The sequence below is a fragment of the Microtus oregoni genome, unplaced genomic scaffold (assembly GCF_018167655.1).
Source record: "Microtus oregoni isolate MIOR12 unplaced genomic scaffold, Mior012 000175F_ref0000477, whole genome shotgun sequence".
Lineage (NCBI taxonomy): Eukaryota > Metazoa > Chordata > Mammalia > Rodentia > Cricetidae > Microtus > Microtus oregoni.
The window spans coordinates 540,176-559,626 of NW_024544831.1; the positions used below are offsets into that span (position 1 = coordinate 540,176).

At 39.2% G+C, this 19,451-nt stretch overlaps 1 protein-coding gene across 5 annotated transcripts in view; it reads left to right on the forward strand.

Moving 5' to 3' along the window:
• LOC121445328 (histone lysine demethylase PHF8) overlaps positions 1–5,494 on the forward strand; it is a 96,939-nt gene extending 91,445 nt beyond the window's left edge. For all 5 annotated transcript variants that reach the window (XM_041647404.1, XM_041647401.1, XM_041647405.1 and 2 more), the window contains 2 exons: positions 1,912–2,245; positions 3,021–5,494. In XM_041647404.1, the coding sequence (XP_041503338.1) occupies positions 1,912–2,245; positions 3,021–3,109 (423 nt within the window). In that variant the 3' untranslated portion in view covers positions 3,110–5,494. The remainder of the gene's footprint in view (positions 1–1,911; positions 2,246–3,020) is intronic.
• Positions 5,495–19,451: the final 13,957 nt, after the last annotated feature.

The window sequence follows — 19,451 nt, forward strand, 5'->3', positions numbered from 1 at the left end:
TTTAATCATTATGGGTTGGCTATGTGTAAGTAGCCACATAGTGAAATACCATGAATATCAATCAGGCAAAAAGTTTTAATTTGGTGGGGACCTTGATAGTAGATTTTTCAACAAAGAACTTGGCAACGTGAAAATGCTGCTATCATAATAAGGTAGTCCACTTGCCACTTACATGCAAAAGAGGATAGCAGCAATAGTGGGAAAATTTAAGCAAAGTAATTTAGATATGAAGACATAATTTATGGAGTCAGACCAGAGAACAAGTGAACAGAATTCTTTTTAGTTTTTCAAGATAGGGTTTCTTTATGTAACATTCCCAGCTGTCCTGGAACTCTATATAGACCAGGCTGGCCTTGAACTCACAGACATCTGCCTGCTGGGATTAAAGGCATGTGCCACCAGAATTCATTCTTAATATGGGTGAGAAAAGAGATTTCTGGTAAGGGTGTGGCTGAACAGAGCAAATTCTGAATCTCAACTTGAAAACTTAATTGGATCTGCAATTTTAGGAAAAATAACTTAGGACTGGAGAGATGGTTCAGTAGTTAAAAGCACTGACTGCTTTTCCAGAGGACCTGGGTTCAATTCCCAGCACTCAGATGGTGGCTCACAACCATCTGTAACTGTAGTTCTAGAGGAATTGGCACACTCACACACACATACATGCAGGCAAAACACAAATGTACATAAACAAAAGGAAAATAACCAAGCCTTTTTGCCCTAGTTTCTTTATCCTTAGAATGGGAGTATAATTCTTCTCATCCTTAAAAGTATTGAGTAATTAAGGAACAGTGCCTGACATAACACTGACAATGTCATGTCAGAGAACAATGACTAATATCATTAGTCTCATGCTCTAGAAGTTTCTCTGGTAACCATAGCATAGCAAATCTTCTGAAGGCAGGTCTAGGCTTTTGTTGCCAAGAGAAAGCTAAGAAATATATTCATAGAATTGGTATGTGTGGCTGAGTAGTATGTCAGAAAGTAAATTCATTCACATGTTCTCAGCCTCATCTTCCAGGTTCTCAGGACTCCACATGCCCATTATCCAGATATCTACTACACAGTGGATAGTAGATCCATAGAGCAATAAGTGGATGAAATACAAGATATGGAAGAAGTGGCACAACTTCATGTTTATTTATTTCATCCAAATTGAGTTATTTGGATTCAGTGACTTAAAAGATTGTCAAGTCCTCTGTTCAAAGAAAAAGATCGGCAAAAGGAAAAAAAGATATTATAAGAAATAGAGAATAATAATTAATTCCTTGCTGAGTTCCTTTCATGTATTAAATATTTTTGTCATTATGTAAGCTTTCTAACAACTCTGAAAAAAAGCACACAAGGCAGCTGATATTCAGAAAGGTTAGTAACTTTAATCAAAGTCATCCAATTTAGAAAATAGAAGTCTGGGTTTACTCAGGTTTGCCTTATCCCAAAGCTAACACTTTACTCTCAGTTCATTTTGAGCTAACTACTTTTCTATGAGGGTTTGGGCTTAACTTACTTAATGTCCTTGCACTTCTGTTTTGTTGTTTGTAAAATGAAGACTGTTAAGAGAATTAAATAAGAATATAAAGTAAACAAAGTATCCAAAGTGCTAGTATAAATTTAGTTATTAGTAATACCCAGAGCTCACCAAAACCCAAGTCTTTGAAATCATTTACAGATTTTCTTTCCATTGTAGTATTAAGTGGTAGTGATGAGTTAAGGATAGATGATGCCAAGAAAATCACTGTAGATCCTAGAAGCGCTTTTGTTGCAGGTCCATACAAGATAGATTTAGAAGGAATGAGGAAGAAGTGGCAGGATGCAGAAACTTATTGACCATTGTCTCCTTACTTTCTGAGAAATTTTTCTTTTTGTTTTCTTCACTCTTTAATCTCCCCTCTGACTTGGCTTGTATTTCAGGAGCTGCAAAAGGCCCAAAAGAAGAAATCTATCAAGAAGAAGCCTTTGATGAAGGAGGCAGAGCAGCCTCGCCCTCAAGATTCCAATGTTGTTGTGACAGTGTCTGCACCAACCCTGGCTACTATGCCCCAACCTCTCACCTCCTCACCCCAGCCACCTCCTGAGCCTAAACAAGAGGCTCTGTCAGGAAGTCTTGCTGACCATGAGTACACTGCTCGCCCCAACGCCTTTGGCATGGCTCAGGCAAATCGAAGCACCACACCCATGGCCCCTGGAGTCTTCCTGACCCAGAGGCGTCCTTCAGTTGGCTCCCAGAGCAATCAGGCAGGACAAGGTACATGACCCAAATGGGGATTAAAATGAGCAATCTTAAAACTCCCTGTTCTAAATCAGGAAGGACCACTGAAAGCCAAACTTCAGGTGCTTATATTTAAGTTTAATAGGTCATGGAGAGGTGACCATAGTGGAGGTTGGATTGGAAGTAGGTAGTCTGTACATCCATAGATTCAGGAAAGAATGGAGAAACACAAACATAGGACCTCAGATCAGAGTAATGAGAGAGATGATAAGATATAAGAAATGATTTGATGTGGAGAGACAGAGGCATGAGAGAGAATTCAAACCCTTCTTTTCCTTTCATTGGCCAGAGCCCAATCCCAAGAATATGGATGTAGTTCCAGGATACTAAGTTTTCTATGATATTTATGAGTGACTCGAATGGGAGTTTCTAATGAAAGAAGACCCTGAGGATGGAACCTTCAGGAACACTGAACTGTAGTTACTAACCCTGGTGGTTAGGATAATGTGAATGACATGGAAGCACATTGACATCCTTACAGAATTTTCTAAAGAAAATGATTTAAACTCAGAGTCAGTGGGGGGGGGGGGGGGGCAGAAAACTAGAACTATAGTGTTTATGGCTGCTGCAGCGATCCAAAAAAGAACCAAGCATATGGCATTGAATAGAAAGAGTTAAGGAGGACTCCTTGACCAATATGGCATAAGGATGAAGAACCTTTGTTGAGAGAAACAAAGAAGGGGATGATGCAAGAACAGTTTGTGCTAAAGTTGCTCATAAAGCTTCTGTGTACTTTGCCCCTCCTTTACAGGAAAGCGTCCTAAAAAGGGCCTGGCCACAGCAAAGCAGAGACTCGGCCGCATCCTGAAAATCCACAGAAACGGCAAGTTACTTCTGTGAGCCAAGCCCCGTCGTGTCCTACTTCACCCCTTTCACCCCCATTGCCTTCTTCGTTGTCAACTCGGGGCACTTCTGGATCCTATGAGCCCCGGACAAGGTGCATTGTCCTGCTTCATTGGGACTGACCAAAGGCATGGACTATCCCCAACTTCCTTTCTCACTTCTGCTATGAGTATCCTGCCTTCCTTTTCCATACCCATGAATAGCAGCAAGTAAATGGGAGAGGTTTCTAACTGACAAGAATCTTTTCCTGCTCCTCCCACATAATTTCCCTTCCTATTGGAATTGGAATGTATGATGAGGAGCAGCATAAAGGAAGTCTGGGCCCTTCAGTTTCCCTGCCATGAAATGCTCAACATTTGCTCCAACTCCAGCCCTGTCTCTAAGCCCGCCCACCTCCACCCATTTTTTCCTACCCCTTCCTCCCAATCCAGTAGGTATGCCCTACCTTCAGTCTTGTTTCTGAAAGAAGGTTGTGGTCTTTATCTCCTTTTGCCTCTTTTCATGAGGAAAATGGAGAGGACCTTTATTGCCCTATTATGGGCCATCTCCAGATCTGGCCTAGAAAAGCTGACTTTATCAGTCTTTGGGGAAAAAAAGGAGATTCCTGTTAACTTTTCAAGATGAGGAAGAAGACAGATGCCCAAGCCTTTGATCGTGACTGTTGCCTAGCTCACCAGAAGAGACTACTTTTGTCTGATTGCACATGAAACCCCATGATGATCTTCAGGAATTTGCCTATATTTTGAGGGCCTGTAGAACATTATCCCCATAGCTATAACTGGGTTCCAGCAGGTACAAACCCAACTCCTAGAAATCCAAAGTACCTGTCATATTGATAACTCTGGCTCTGTAGCCTGCTCCTGCCACCTATACCACAAAGCACAGCCTGAACCTTCTGGAGAGGGTATGGTGAAACAACCTAACCCTGCAGGGTCATTTATCAGGAATCTCCATGCTTCTTTCTCCATCTGAGGTTTAGTCTGAAGAAGACTTCAGGACTCAAATCTTGACCCGCAGACCTTTACTTTTGCAGACCACAGCATAGTGCAAGTAGGCTATTCAAGTCTGAATTTAGAAACGATGCCCATCTGTGAAGTAGCAGATCTTCTGATCCACTTTTTTTCTCCTTTGCGATAGTCACCATTTTCCAGACAGTGCCCCCACCTCCCGTTTGTCTTGCCTTACTGGCAATCTGGACTTGATGGAGACTGCCCCCTCCGAACAACCCTTTTTGGCACTGCCCAAGTGGGAGTGTCCTCTACCTTCCACTTGTCCTCACCCCAGCTTGCCTAGTGCTTCTGGGGAATTTAACAGCTATGATACAGACCACAGGGAATATGTGAGGCCTCTATGTTATCTTTATGTTTGTACTTCTTTCTTTTTTCTGTAGATCCACCCCCTCATCCTTCATGGAATCAGGGGTACTTTAGCATATTTGCTTTTTCTACCTTGGGGACTCCAGGGGCCAAGCAGTCCTCCTTTAGTCACACCAAAGGCAAAAGGCCTGGCTACCTCCCCCTTAGCAGTGAGGTCCCTACTCCCCTCCTTTCTACTCAGCTTTGCTTGTCTTGGAGATTTCAAGGCAGTAGTGGGGAAGTAAGAGGGAAGCAGGAGAAGCCTCTGACCCTATGTGGGCAACTTCCTGACTAAAGGCTGACTGTTGTCACCAAAAACAGGTCCCTAGCCCTTTCACCCATTAAAACTCCCTCTTGATCTTTCAAAGGCAGCTAATTGCTAGCACCCTCTCCCCACCCATTCCAGGCCTCTTTTCCCTGTTTCTTTGTTAGAAGGTTCTGTGGAGCTGAAACCCAGCCTCTGATGGGGTTTGTTTAGTTTAGTTGGGTTCTCAGAGTCTCCTGTTGTTTTGTATTGTTTCCAATGAAAAGCAAGTTTACCCTCAGAGTTATGCTTTTCCAAAGAAGCTAGTGTGTTTTTGTTGTTGTTATTGTTGTTGTTGTTTTGTTTTGTTTTTATGTTTCAGGTTCTAAGTGAAGTGAGGTGGAGAGGAGTTGGAAATAACCAAGGTTTAGAACATGGTGTGATAGTTACCTCTGATCTGCAATCCCAGCAGAGAGCTGGGGTAGGATAGGAGGGCAGAAAGAAGAGGATTTCTATTCACCTTTAATATATTTTTACAAAAAAGCAAACAATTTAAAAACAAACCCACCGCTTCTGTACATGTCTAAATATATTTTTAGAAGTGGGTAGGATTGTGATTTCTGATGCAGGGCCTTTTTATAAATAGGTTAGAGTAGCATCATCCAGATTTCTCTGTTGTTTGTTCCCCTTGTTTTTTCTTATGTTGTGTTACTAATGTAATTTATATATTTTTTAGATTTCCCTTTCCTGTAGAGATAAAAGTGATTTATCTTGGCAGTTTTGTTGCTTGATGTTATTATTGGTGGAGGTGGTGGAGGTGGTGGTGGTTAAGATATGGGGTTCAGGAAGTTACTTTCCTTTTGTCTCTCATTCATTCAGCAACTTATTAGTGGGCATTTTCCTGGTACCCAACATTATACCTGAGATAAGAATTTGGCAAGATCCTGATCTCAAGGACACAGTTTAAACATAAAAAAATGCATAATTAAAAGCAAAATAAGCAGAAAATAAAAGGCACAACATTTCAGTGGTCCTGAGAAGTTCAATGAGAAAGATTTCGATAGTTTTCATGAGCTACTTTTTATTAGCATATACTAATTATATATGATACTGTATTTTATGACATTCTCATACATGTATATAATATACTTTGATCATATTTATTCCCCCCCATAACTCTTTATTACTCCCTTGCCATTCCTGCTAATCTCCTTCTTTCCAATCTCCTCTTCCATTATCATGTCTTTTTCTTTCTTTGTTGGCCACTGATTTTAACCAGGACTGCTTACAGAAGCATGGGAGGGAGATTATTTACTAGAACATGAGTACCTTACCAGTTAAGAAAGTATCTCTTTCTCCCCAACAACTGTCAACTGCATTCAAATCCTTAGTGATGGATGGGTCCTTGTGGTCCCCTCCCTTCTCCATGACAGAATGCTGACAAGCCCAATCCTTTGCAGGTCTTCTGCTTGATAAACAGCTGCTGAGAGTTCAAGTGCCACAGCTATGTCATATCTGTTAGGAACTATTCCACAACAATTCACTGCTTCCTCCAGGTCATATGAATTCCTTCCTCCCCTCTTCCATATTATTCCCTTCATCTTATAAATGTCCATTTATATACCCTTAGGCATATAGATGTCCTATTTAGGTTCAGCTTTCAATAGTCTTATTCTCAGCATGTTGATCAGTTATGAGAACAAGGTAACCCCTACTCCATTATTTCATGGTCTATTTTTTCACTGGTTACAGCTATGCTCTTATTTCTGTGACTGGAAATGTTTTCTCTGATACCTCCCCAGCACTTGTGATATAAATAATCTTGATTGATTACTGTGCTTAAGTGCAATTGGAGGAATATAATCATAAGAGCTAACAAGTATTACTCTTAGTGCTTTATGTATATTGACTTATTCCATACATACTGTATCAGTTTGCCTTCTGTTGATGTGGTAGAAACTGTTTCCAAAAGGAACTTGGAGAGGAAAGGGTTTATTTGGCTTATTAAGGGAAGCCAGGGTAGGAACCTGGAGGTAGGAACTAAAGGAAAGGCCATTGAGGAATGCTGCTTACTGGCTTGCTTTCCATGGCTTGCTCATCCTGCTTTCATCTAGAACCCAGGGACACATGCCCAGGGATGGCACTGCCCATATCAGTTATTAATCAAGAAAATGCCCTGCAAACTTACATGCAGGCCAATCTGATGGAGGATTTTTATCAGTTGAAGTTCCCTGTTCTCAGATGACCCTGGCTTCTGTCAAGTTGATGAAAAACCTACCAGCATAATTGACCTCTTTTCTGATTGATACACAAATATATCATTATTAAGCCATAACATTCCCTTTTGTTTATTCCCAAGATCTCATGTTTATCATAATATAAAACCAAGTATAACTTTAAAAATCCCATAATCTTTAAATTTTCAACACTTTAAAAGTCCATGTTCTCTTTAAAATATAGTCTCTCAAATCTGGGCTCATGTAAAATCAAAATCTGAGAGGGAAGAACCACAATAGACACTATAAAATAAAAGCAAAGCCAACATCCAGCAGTATAAATCAAATTTTGTAGCCCAGTGTTCCACATCTGTGATTCAGCCACAATCTTCTGGGCCCCAAAGGGCTTGTGCAACTTCATTTTCCTGCCTGTCATCCACAGCATAATTAGCATGTCTCATAAATTCTGGCTAGCTCCAAGGCCACTCCTGGTATCTATTTCTGTCCTAGTTCTCCTATTGCTGTGATTAAGACTATGACCAAAACAACTTGAGAAATAAAGGGTTTATTTCAGCTTACAGGTATAGGTAATAGTCCATCACTGAGGGATGTCAAAGTGGGAACTTATGGCAGAATAAAGCAGAGGCCATGGAGGAACACTGCTCAACAATTGCTCCTCATGGCTTGCTCAGCCTGCAGTCTTAATACAAGTTAGGACCACATGCTGCAGGAATTGAGGTGTTACCATCCACTGTACGATGGGCCCTCCCACATCAATCATTAATTAAGAAAATGCTCCACAGGTTTGTCCATGGGCCATTCTAATGGACACAGTTCCTCATTTGAGATTTCCTCTTCCCAGATATGTCTAGTTTTGTTTTTGTTTTTTTGTCAAGTTGACAAAAACGAACATCAGCACTCTGAACCAACTTCCTCAATAAGAAAATAACAAAAGCTGAGAGGTGGTGGCACATGCCTTTAATCCCAGCACTTGGGAGGCAGAGGCAGGTGGATCTCTGTGAGTTCGAGACCAGCCTGGTCTACAAGAGCTATTTCCAAGACAGGCTCTAAAGCTACAGAGAAAACAAAAAGAAGAAAATAACAAAGTAACTTTTAAGCATCACAAATGTAGCCGGGTGGTGGTGGCGCAAACCTTTAATCCCAGCACTCGGGAGGCAGAGACAGGCAGATCTCTGTGAGTTCGAGACCAGCCTGGTCTACAAGAGCTAGATCCAGGACAGGCTCCAAAAACCACAGAGAAACCCTGTCTCGAAAAACCAAAAAGGAAAAAAAAAAAGCATCACAAATGTAAGTTTTGGGACCAGCCTTGTTCTAGAAGCTGTATTCTTAACAACTTGTTCTACCACCTCTTATAGCCATTTGTTAATTGTTTGGTAGTATTGCGTTAGTTTGCCTAGTATATCATTTAATTTCCCTAACCATGTGATAATTAGCCCTAGTTTTCAGTTAACAAGACTGAAGTGGTCTTCCACAGAAGAATTTGTCTGATTCCAAAAATCATGTCCGTTTCTCCTTCACTGTGTTAGAAAATCATTTTGAGTCTCAAATCCAATAGATTTATTGATTACCTGTTGTGTGTCCAAGCTATAGCACAGAGAGTTGTATCCTGATGAATGCCTCCAGGGTGATCAGAGGCAGGTGGATCTTTGTGAGTTTAAGGCTAGGCTGGTTTACAGAGTGAGTTCCAGGACAGCCCAGGCTACACAGAGAAATCCTATCTCAAAAAAACAAAAAAACAAAAAACCTTGCTTCCAAATCACCAACACCCTGACTAAGTTCTGTGACCCGGGGCACACTTATTACTATCTGGACATCACCTAGTAAGGTAAGTTTTAAGCCTAGTATGGTGCTACACCACACTTTTAATCCCCATACTTGAAAGGCAGAGAGGTGTGCAGATCTCTGCATTCAAGGTCAGCCTGGGTTTCCCTAGCTAGTTCCAAACCAAACAGCTACATAGAGAGGCCCTATCTCAAAAAACTAATAAAAATTTGAACCCAATTTAAGATTTCTTTCATCTTCAAGGTTTCACATCTATAGGTCTGGAATGAAGCTCTTCAGGTTTGACACCTATTGTCCAAATGACTACTTTTAGTTCTCACAGATAGTTTTGGACAGAGAAACTTGAGATAGAGAAAATTCATGTCTGACACACAGGGAATGATGTCTTCTAATAGAAAGAAAACAAGATACTGGAAGATTTTAGAATCTCTGCAGGAGTAGTACACTAGTTTATTTTTGCTATTAACTCCCACTACCTCTGAAAGGGTAAACACTGTTACCAGCTTCATGTTAGAGAATAGAAATGAGATTTGATCGGCTTACTCTCTAGTACAAGCAGGAGATCTCTTCAGATCAGAGGCTTCTGTCTAAAAATGGAAGATGACAGTTTCCTTAATTTCAGTCTACTCTTTCCAGAACTGAGTTGAAGCATAAGTCTTTATGACTAAGCATTTTAGTAGAGTGTCTTAGGGAGAAGCATGTGTAAAGAAATTCAATATAACTGTAGCTGTAACTTCAAGGATAAGCAGAATCTCTATGAATATGTAGTTTGAGAAGGTATACAATCATAATTAGTTTTAGGACATAATACTTAATTTAAAACTTGAGATAATGGAAGATAAGTAATTTTAACATTTTTCAAAAGACCTGATTGTCCCATTAATGACAACCATTGGAAGATGACCCTATAATTACTATGGAAAATTAATTCAAACTCCTGCTCCTAAATCTTTTAGCTCAGATGGTTTTACTAGATAATTGTAAGAAATCTTTCAAAAAATTAACATTTCTACACCAGTTCTTTCAGAAAATAGAAAAGTAGTATTTTTCAATACACCCTGTTCAGCTAATAGTTACCAAAATCAGATAGTACAAGGAAATCTGTATGGGCATATATTCTTCATAAAATATTAACAAATAGAATTCACCAGTATATTAAAAATACACCATGCATAAGTGGAGTACATTTAAAAGGTGCACAGTTGGTGTTTTAAAAATCATTCTAATCTACCATATAAGTAAATAAAAAATCACATTAATTTTGTTTTATAAATCAGTGCAGAAAATAGCATTCAACAAAATTCTGCACACATTCATAATAAAGGAGAATATCTGCCTTCACTTGGGCTTCTAAAACAAAATACTACAGAATAAGCAGTCTAAGCAGTTTTCAGGGTTCTGGAGGCCAGGAAGACAGAAGAGTTTGAGCATGATTGGTTTCTGGTAAGAACCATTGTTTGTTTTTATTGCTGTTTTAAATCATGCTCAATCAGTCATTGTAATGGAGTCACATAAATAATCTTAATTACAGAAAACAAAATTTTAATCACATAAACTATTACTTTGTCATTTTTACCATCTCTTAATTCTATACAATAATGAAAAAGTATCAAACTTCTATATCCGTGCATATTCAAATATAAAGTAATATGAGGGGCTGGAAAAATGGCTCAGTGGTTAGGAACACTTGTTCTCTCTGAGGACCCAGATTCAATGCCCCAGCACCCACACAGTATCTAACAGCCACCCATAATTGCAGTTTCAGGGGATCTAATGCCCTCTTCTGACCTTTGAGAGCACCAAGCATGCACATGGTACACAGATATATATATTCAAGCAAAATACTTATACACGTAAAAATAAAAAAGTAATATGAGCAATATATAATACAAAAATATCTCTCAATTTCCATGGGCAACTATAGCGAATACTGTGCTAGAACTATAAACTGGAGCAAGAAAAGAAACAAAATTGATAACATATACACCATAAGGAAACAATACAGTTATTCAAGAATCAGCTGCAATACTGACTACTAAGCATGGGACCTGCCCTGAAGTATAGTTGATAATACTCAGGTCACTTATTAAAGAAAACTGATTGTCCCTTTTTCAGAAGCTGTCATTTGAAAAAAGCTTCTTGGCTAGGGGTGGAAATTTGTGAGAATGTCTCCTTCAAGCTGGGATTTTTGTCTGGATTGACTTTGTGCAAGACTTGGGCATGCTGTCACAGACTGTTTTTAATAAAGAGAGGATATGAAGTTAGGTGAGTATGGTGCAGGGAGGAGTTGGCAAAGAATATGATAGAAAAATATATGAAATTCATGAAAATGGGAGTGTATTAATAATGGTACTTCCTATTTGTATACATACATAAATATTTAATTTTAAATAATCTATTGCATGGTACTGGAGAAGTGGCTCAGACTCAAGAGTGCTTACTGCTTTTGCACAAGTATGTTTCTTTTCCAGCACCCATTACATCTGGTGGCTCACAACCGCCTATAACTCCAGCTTCAGGATCCTAAGGGTTTCTTTTGGTTTCTGTGAATGGACACACACATTTAAAAATATTTTTAAAAATTGTTGACATGACAGGCTGGAGAGATGGCTCAGTGGTTAAAAGCACTGGTTGTTTTTCCAAAGGTCCTGAGTTCAATTCCTGGCAACCACATTGTGACTCACAACCATCTGTAATGAGATCTGGCACCTTCTTCTGGCCTACAGGCAGATACTGCATATATAATAAGTAAAAAAAAATTGTTGGCATGAGCCAAGTGTGGCAGCACATACCTTTATTCCTAACATGCAGGAGGCAGAGGCAGGTGGATCTCTTGAGTTTGAGGCCAGCCTGGTCTATAAATGAGTTTCAGGACAGCCAAGACTTTTACACAAGAAACTGTTTCAAGCCGGGCGATGGTGGCACATGCCTTTAATCCCAGCACTCGGGAGGCAGAGGCAGGCGGATCTCTGTGAGTTCGAGACCAGCCTGGTCTACAGAGCTAGTTCCAGGACAGGCTCCAAAAAGCCACAGAGAAACCCTGTCTCGAAAAAACCAAAAAAAAAGAAAAAAAAAAAGAAAGAAAGAAACTGTTTCAAAAAAAAAAAACAACAAGTGTTGGCATGCATACTGACAGAAATCTGCCAAACATACACACACATAAAATATTTTAAGGGAATCTGCTGCATGCATGCTTACAGACAGGATCTGGAAGTTAATGAAAATTGTCTCATCAAATCAAGCACCTCTGCTGTTCAAATTTTGTACTCCAGAGCAGCAGAGTTATTTTTTGTTTTTTAGCTTGCAAGCTACTTTTTTGCTGTATCTTCATTTGGTGGTTTGATAGGTAGGGGTGAGGATATATGTGAGATTTCTTATAAGTGTACTAAACCTATCTGAAGGGTCCCACCTTCATAATATCGGCTAAACCTGATTACCTTATGAAGATCCCACCTTCTAAATCCATCATGGTATTTGAGATTTTAACTAATGAATTCGGGAGTAGGAGTACATAAACATTCGGTCTGTGACAACTTTCTAAACTTGGTAAGTATTTACAAAGGTATAACATTTAATATTCCCAAGATTAAACACAAGGATGGCTCTTATCACTGTTTGTATTCAGCTTACTATAGAAGCCAGACCAATTAGCGAAGCATAGTAAGTAAAAGGCATCCATATTGGAAAGGAAGAGATAAAGTTTTTAGTTGCAGATATAATGATGGTTGTATGCAATATTCTACAAAACTGAGATTCGACAAATAACTTTAGAAAGGCTGCAGTATACAAGATCACAGATAAAAGAACTGTATTTCTCTTAACTAGACCTTTATACTTTGAAGATGAAATTTAAGAAGTATATAAATGTGTTAATTGAACACAAAAAGTTTTCTAAAATGCATAATGAAACATAATCAGGTCTTATATGATGAAAATTCTGATGAAAGGTTTTTAAAATTCTAAAAACTAAGTTCATTGTTTAGAAGATAAGAATAGCAGTTCTGCTGGGCACTGGTGGCTCATGCCTTTAATCCCAGCACTCGGGAGGCAGAGGCAGGCGGATCTCTGCGAGTGCGAGGCCAGCCTGGTCTACAAGAGCTAGTGCCAGGACAGGCTCCAAAGCTGCAGAGAAACCCTGTCTTGAAAAACCAAAAAAAAAAAAAAAAAAAAAATAGCAGTTCTTCCAAGTTCATATATAAGCATAATGTGATTCTAATAAAAGTTTTCAGCATATTTGATATTCCCAAGATTATTCTGATGACTATGGAAAAGCAAAGGAATTATGGTAGCTATAGTGTGTTGAATGTTGATCTTCGAGAAGACTTGACTACATTTGCACCCCTATAGCCATTCTATCACATTCATTTTATTTAGTAAAATGTTCTTGGAAAATACAACTAAGCGAAAGATCACAAAAGGAAACCATCCTGGATCATCTGAATGACCCCCAAATCTAATGAAAATGCTTTTTATAAGAACCAGAGAAAACACAGACACAAAAGCCATGTGAAAATGGAATCAGAGATTGCAGTTATGCAGCCACAAGTCAGAGAACACCTGCTGCCTCAGTGACCAAGACTGATTTTAGTTAAAGGAAAAAGGAAAGAAAAGGACAAAGGTATAGAAGCAACAAAAAACACTTTTAAAGAGGGAGGTGCCGGAGTTATTAAATATAAGCAGAAAATGAACCCTGACCATGATGGCTCAAGTTTGATCCCCAGAACCCACAGGGTGGAAGAACTGATCTCCACAAGTTGTCCTCTGACTTCCAATTTCTGGAAGATTTCAAAACATCTAATATTGCTAACAAGTTTTTATTTTTTTAAGTTTTTCATACATTTCTCCTCCAATCTCTCCCACCTACCCAACCTAATTTTCTTTTTCTAACAAAAAACAAAAAAGCATGCATAAATACGGAGTTTGTTTTGTTTTGGCCAATTATTCTTTTTTTTTTTTTTTTTTTGGTTTTTCGAGACAGGGTTTCTCTGTGGTTTTGGAATGGCCAATTATTCTTCAGCATGAGGCCTGTCCCTGGAGAGTAGTTGATGTACCCAGTGTCACTCCATTGAAGAAAACTGACCTCCCTCTCCCAGGAGCTATCAATGGCAAATAGCTTCTTGTTGGAGGTGGGAATGGGATTTTGTGCTCACTTCCTTGTCTTCATATGCCATTGAAGACAACTGACTTCCCTCACCCAGGAGGTATTAATTACAAATAGCTTCTTGTTTGAGGGGGTAGGATTTTGTGCCCACTTTGCTGTCTGCATGTGAGGTGTGATGTTTGATTTTGTGCAGGTTTTATGCATGCTGCCATATTATCTGTAAGTTCATATTGCATCAACCCCATTGCGTATGAAAAAATGCCATTTCCTTGGTGGTATCCACCACCCCTGGCTCTTAAAATCTTTCTACTCCTCTCATCTGCACAGATCCTTGCATCTTGAAGGAAGGAGTATGATAAAGATAATTTACGGCTAAGTGCTCCAAAGTCTCTCAGGCTGCACATTGCCCAGTTATTATCTCACTTGTATTCTGAAATGGGCTGGCCAAGTGGCTTAAAGGTGCTTGGCACCAAGCCTGGTGACGTGATTTCCAGGACCCACTTAGAAGAGTAAACTGATTCCTACAAGTTGTTCTCTGACTTCCACTTACTGATGATTCCAAACTTAACTAATAAGTTCTTCGTGCCTGATAATGTTTAAGTTCTAAGAGCACATTTCTTTTTTTAAATAATTTATTTAACTTTATGTGTTTTTGATGTAAAGGTATCAGATTCCTTGGAACTGGAGTTACAGACAGTTGTGAGATGCCATGTGGGTGCTGGGACTTGAACCTGCGTTCTCTGGAAGAACAGCCAGTGCTCTTAACCACTAAGCCATCACACTAACCCCCAAGAGCACATTTCTTTAAAATAATACCATCATTTTCTTATTTCTCTTTTTAGAAGGATTGATTTCTGTTTTATATGTGTGAGTATCTACATGTATGCATATGTACCACCTGCATGACTAGAAACCAGAAGACATCAATTTTTACAGTGGTTTTAAGCTATGATGTGGGTACTAGGAACTAGACTATGATCCTCTGCAAGAGCAAGAGCACTGCACCATATGCTGAGCCATCTTTCCATATTGTTGAGGAGGCCACTTGTTCATTCCTGGCTACTCAGATCCCTTAAATAATCACTCAGAAACTATATTATTTGCGATCCTGTTTGGCCAATAGCTTAAGCATATTTCTACTAGTTCTTATATCCTAAACTAACCCATCTCCATTAATCTGTGCATCACCACGAGGTAGTGGTCTACCAGCAAAGTTTCAGCAGGCTCTGGTAAAAGTATTTGTCTCCTGCGGGTTGACTATGTGGCTTCTCCTGACTCTGCCTACTCTCTCTACATCTCTTCCAGCCTGGCTTTATTCTGTTAAGCCATTGGCCGAAAGCAGCTTCTTTATTAACCAGTAAAATCAGCACATATACAGAAGGACTTCCCATATCATCTCCAGCCTTTCTTGTTCCTTTTTTAAAAGTAAATGTTGGTAACTTTTTGTGGTTGGTGTGCTGAGGCTAAAACCCAGGCACTCAACAAATACTACTCAAATGCACTGCCTACCACTAGGCCTCACCTCCGCCCCTGGTTGACTTTCTTAAAAAGTTATTTTAGTATATAGTTTCCTGAAAATTTCTTCCCATCTCTCTGTTTTTTTTTAATATTTTTTATGGTTTATTTAACTTTATTTTATGTGCATTGGTGTGAAGGTGTCAGATCCTCTGCAACTGGATCTTCAGACAGTTGTGAGCTGCCATGTGGGTGCTGGGAATTGAACCCGGGTCCCCTGGAAGAGCAATCAGTACTCTTAACCACTGAGCCAGCCCTCCAGCCCCAAGATTTATTCATTTATTTATTTATTATATATGCAGTATTCTGCCTGCATGTGTACCTGCTCCCCAGAAGAGGGCACTAGATCTCACATGGTTGCTGGGAATTGAACTCAGGACCACTGGAAGAAGAAAGAGTCAGTGCTCTTAACCGCTGAGCCATTTCTCCAGGCCCCATCTCTCTGTTTTTCATGTTAGATATTGTCCCCAGATGCCTGATAATCTATTTGAATATGCCCACTTAATTTCTCATACTAAGGAATCCACAACTTCATTTATGCTTAGTTTCCTCCATTCCAGAGATGATCTGTTTTCCCTCTTGTAAGAATATTACTTATTCTTCTAGGGCATAGGTAATACACAAATCCCATATTTCACAGAGTAAGGAGGGGAGCTTGAAACCTAAGTGCTTTTTAAGCACACATTCTTTTGATCTTTGCATGTAGCCCTGCATTCACTGACACTTTTGGAAGTAGGTAACTGTCTCTTCTTGAAGTTGAAAAATCTCATTCTAAAACTTATAAGAAAGCCGGGCGGTGGTGGCGCACGCCTTTAATCCCAGCACTCGGGAGGCAGAGGCAGGCGGATCTCTGTGAGTTCGAGACCAGCCTGGTCTACAAGAGCTAGTTCCAGGACAGGCTCCAAAACCACAGAGAAACCCTGTCTCGAAAAACCAAAATAAAAAAAAAAATAAAAAATAAATAAAACTTATAAGAATAAGAAAAATAGGGGCTGGAGATATGACTCAGTGGTTAAGAGCACTGACTGCTCTTCCAGAGGACCTGGGTTCAATTCCCAGCACCCACATGTTAGCTCACAACTGTCTGAAGATCCAGTTGCAGGTTATCTGACACCTTCACACATAAAAATAAAGTTAAATAAACCATAAAAATATTTTAAAAAAAAGAATAAGAAAAATAGCCAAATTAATTTGAAAAGAACATGTGAATGACTCCTATTCTCTTATTTTAAGACATAATTCAAAGCTACAATAATGACAAATTAGGTGTGTTGGCTCACACATGGAATGCCAATACTTGGGAGGCCAAGGCAGAATGGTCATAATTTCAAGATCAGCTTGGACTACCTAGTTACTTCCAGGTAGACTAAGTGACAGTGTGAGTCCTTGTCTCAAAAACCAACAAAAGAAAGAAATCCTACAATAAATACAGTGTTGTGCAGGTATAAAAATAAATACATAAACCAGGCGGTGGTGGTGCATGCCTTTAATCCCAGCACTCGGGAGGCAGAGGCAGGTGAGTTCAAGGCCAGCCTGGTCTACAAGAGCTAGTTCCAGGACAGGCTCCAAAGGTACAGAGAAACCTTGTCTCAGAAAACCAAAAATAAATAAATTACATAGACGGATTCACTAGAATTGTGCTGAGAAAATTAAAGAATAGCACTGACATCTATATCAAGTGCTTTGATAACTAGATAAGTGTTTAGAAAAGGTCCAAGTTGGACCCTGTCTTAGCGGTTTTTGTTGCTATGATGAAATACCTGACCGTAAGCAACTTAGGGAGGAAAGGGCTTGTTTTAGCTTACAGTCATATGGTCACCTCTCAAGGAAGTCAAGGCAGGAACTTAAAGCAGAGGCAATGGAGGAATGCTGCTTACTGTTTTGCTCCCATGGATTCAGCAGCCCAGGAGTGGCTGCTGATTTGGTCTCTCTCACATTTAATCATCAATCAGGAAAATACATCACAAGCCAATCTAGTGGTGACATAATCTCAATCGAAGTTCTTTCTTCCCAAATGACTCTAGCTTGTGTCAAGTCAACATAAAACAATCACAGACCTCTACCTCATATTATGCACAAAAATTAACTAAGATGGGAATCATGTAATTTGGTATCTGACCTAAAATATTAAATTCATATGAAAACATCTGAATAAATTGTATATTTACTTTGTTTTTGGCAATGGATTCCCACATGACAAAAATATCAGTGACGAAATTAATAAATTGGACTTCATCAAAATAATTTTGTGCATCAAAGAATGTTATGACGAAAGTGAAAAATGCAACTTAAAAGTTTGAAAGTAGTATGTGGAAATGAGCTAATACACAAGATATATAAAGACCTTTTATGATTTGACAGGGAATTTTTCAATTAAAAGATGAACAAATGAAGACCCATTTTCCCAAAGATATATTCTACAGGGATATGAAAAGATGCTCAACATCATTAGTATGGAAATAAAAGTAAAAACTGCAATGGCTTGCTACTTCACAGTGTATCAGGTCAAATGGACAAGATCAGTTAACATTCCAGTAGGAAGGGAAGTAGAAAAAGACAAGATCTCCTGAGTAAATGGGAAGCATGGGAACCTTGAGAGGGGGTTGAGGGGAGGAGAGAGGCAGTAAGGGAGTTGAGAAAAATATAGAGCTCTATATATAAAGAAACAACAAACATTTTAATAGGAAACACTAATTGGACACAGTTACAAAAAAATGGTATAGGACATGAGTAGGAAAGGAACTGGAGGTAAGAGTTGAAAAAAATATATATACATGTATGAAGTTGTCAAGCAATAAAAGTTATTTAAAAGTAGAGAAGATAGTCGGGCGATGGTAGTGCATGCCTTTAATCCCAGCACTCGGGAGGCAGAGGCAGGCGGATCTCTCTGAGTTCGAGGCCAGTCTTGACTACAAGAGCTAGTTCCAGGCTCCAATGCTAAAGAGAAATCCTGTGTTGGAAAAAAAGTGAAGGCATGTGTGTATATGTAGAAAGAACACACCACCTTTATCATCACCATTCATGTACTTCTTGACCCAATGCAACATGGTTTGGACATGCAGCAGTGCCAAAAGTGCTTCTGCTAAGGTCATAGATGACAAGTTAACATTCTTCATTGACTCTTCATCAGCATTTGATACAGTTTCTCTGGTTTTAAACACATAGTCTTAAATTCTGTCACACCTATTCCAGGCTTTGGGCAGAAACATTTACCATAATTAACTGTAAAATTTCTTCACATATTTCTCCTAGTCCTCTTGTTCTTCTTTCTAAAAGTAGAACAACTTGTGAATTGATGAAAAAGTGCTCATAGGAAATTTAAGTAATACAAAAAAATAGGCTAGAGAAATGGGCCAGCCATTAAAGGTTAAGGCTCATAACCAGTAGTAATACATAAAAGTAAAGGAAGAAAGCAAAACCATTACCTTAAAATATCATAGTCCAAGACAGTAATTGTTAACATTAACTGAGCACTCCAGACATCTCCCAGTGAATAAGTCAATACAACTAAGTTTTTCCAATGGATGATACACTAGTGGGCAACATTTTTCTTTCCCTTGGATTATGTTTTCCTTCAGTCTAGATATCTAGATATCTTCTTTTGTTTCCTTTCTATGTTTACATGCCTTGCTGTAGCTCTAGAAAGTGTGGACTTAAAGCACTAGTGGTGGTGATGGAAATAGTTACTAGGAGGGTTTGAACTCTCCTACTTTCCTTATTTATGGTACAATATATTTCTAATTTATTTTGTTGTGACTTAACTGTGATTTTTTTACCTGCCCTTTTCCTTTTCTCAGGCACTGGACATCAATTGTGAAATCATACTAATTCCAGAAATCCCAAAATTTCATTGCAAATCTCCAGTCTGAGTCTTGTTTTGTTTTTCTTTTCTTCTCGAGACAGGGTTTCTCTGTGTAACTTTGAAGATTGTCCTGGAACTTGTTCTGTAGACTAGGCTGGCCTCAAACCCTCAGAGATCTGCCTTCCTCTGCCTCCCGAGTGCTGGGATTAAAAACATGTGCCACCACTACCTGGCCAGTCTGAGTCTTTCTGATACTCTCATACTTAAGTGGAGAACTCTGAGGGGAGTTGTGTGTGTGTGTGT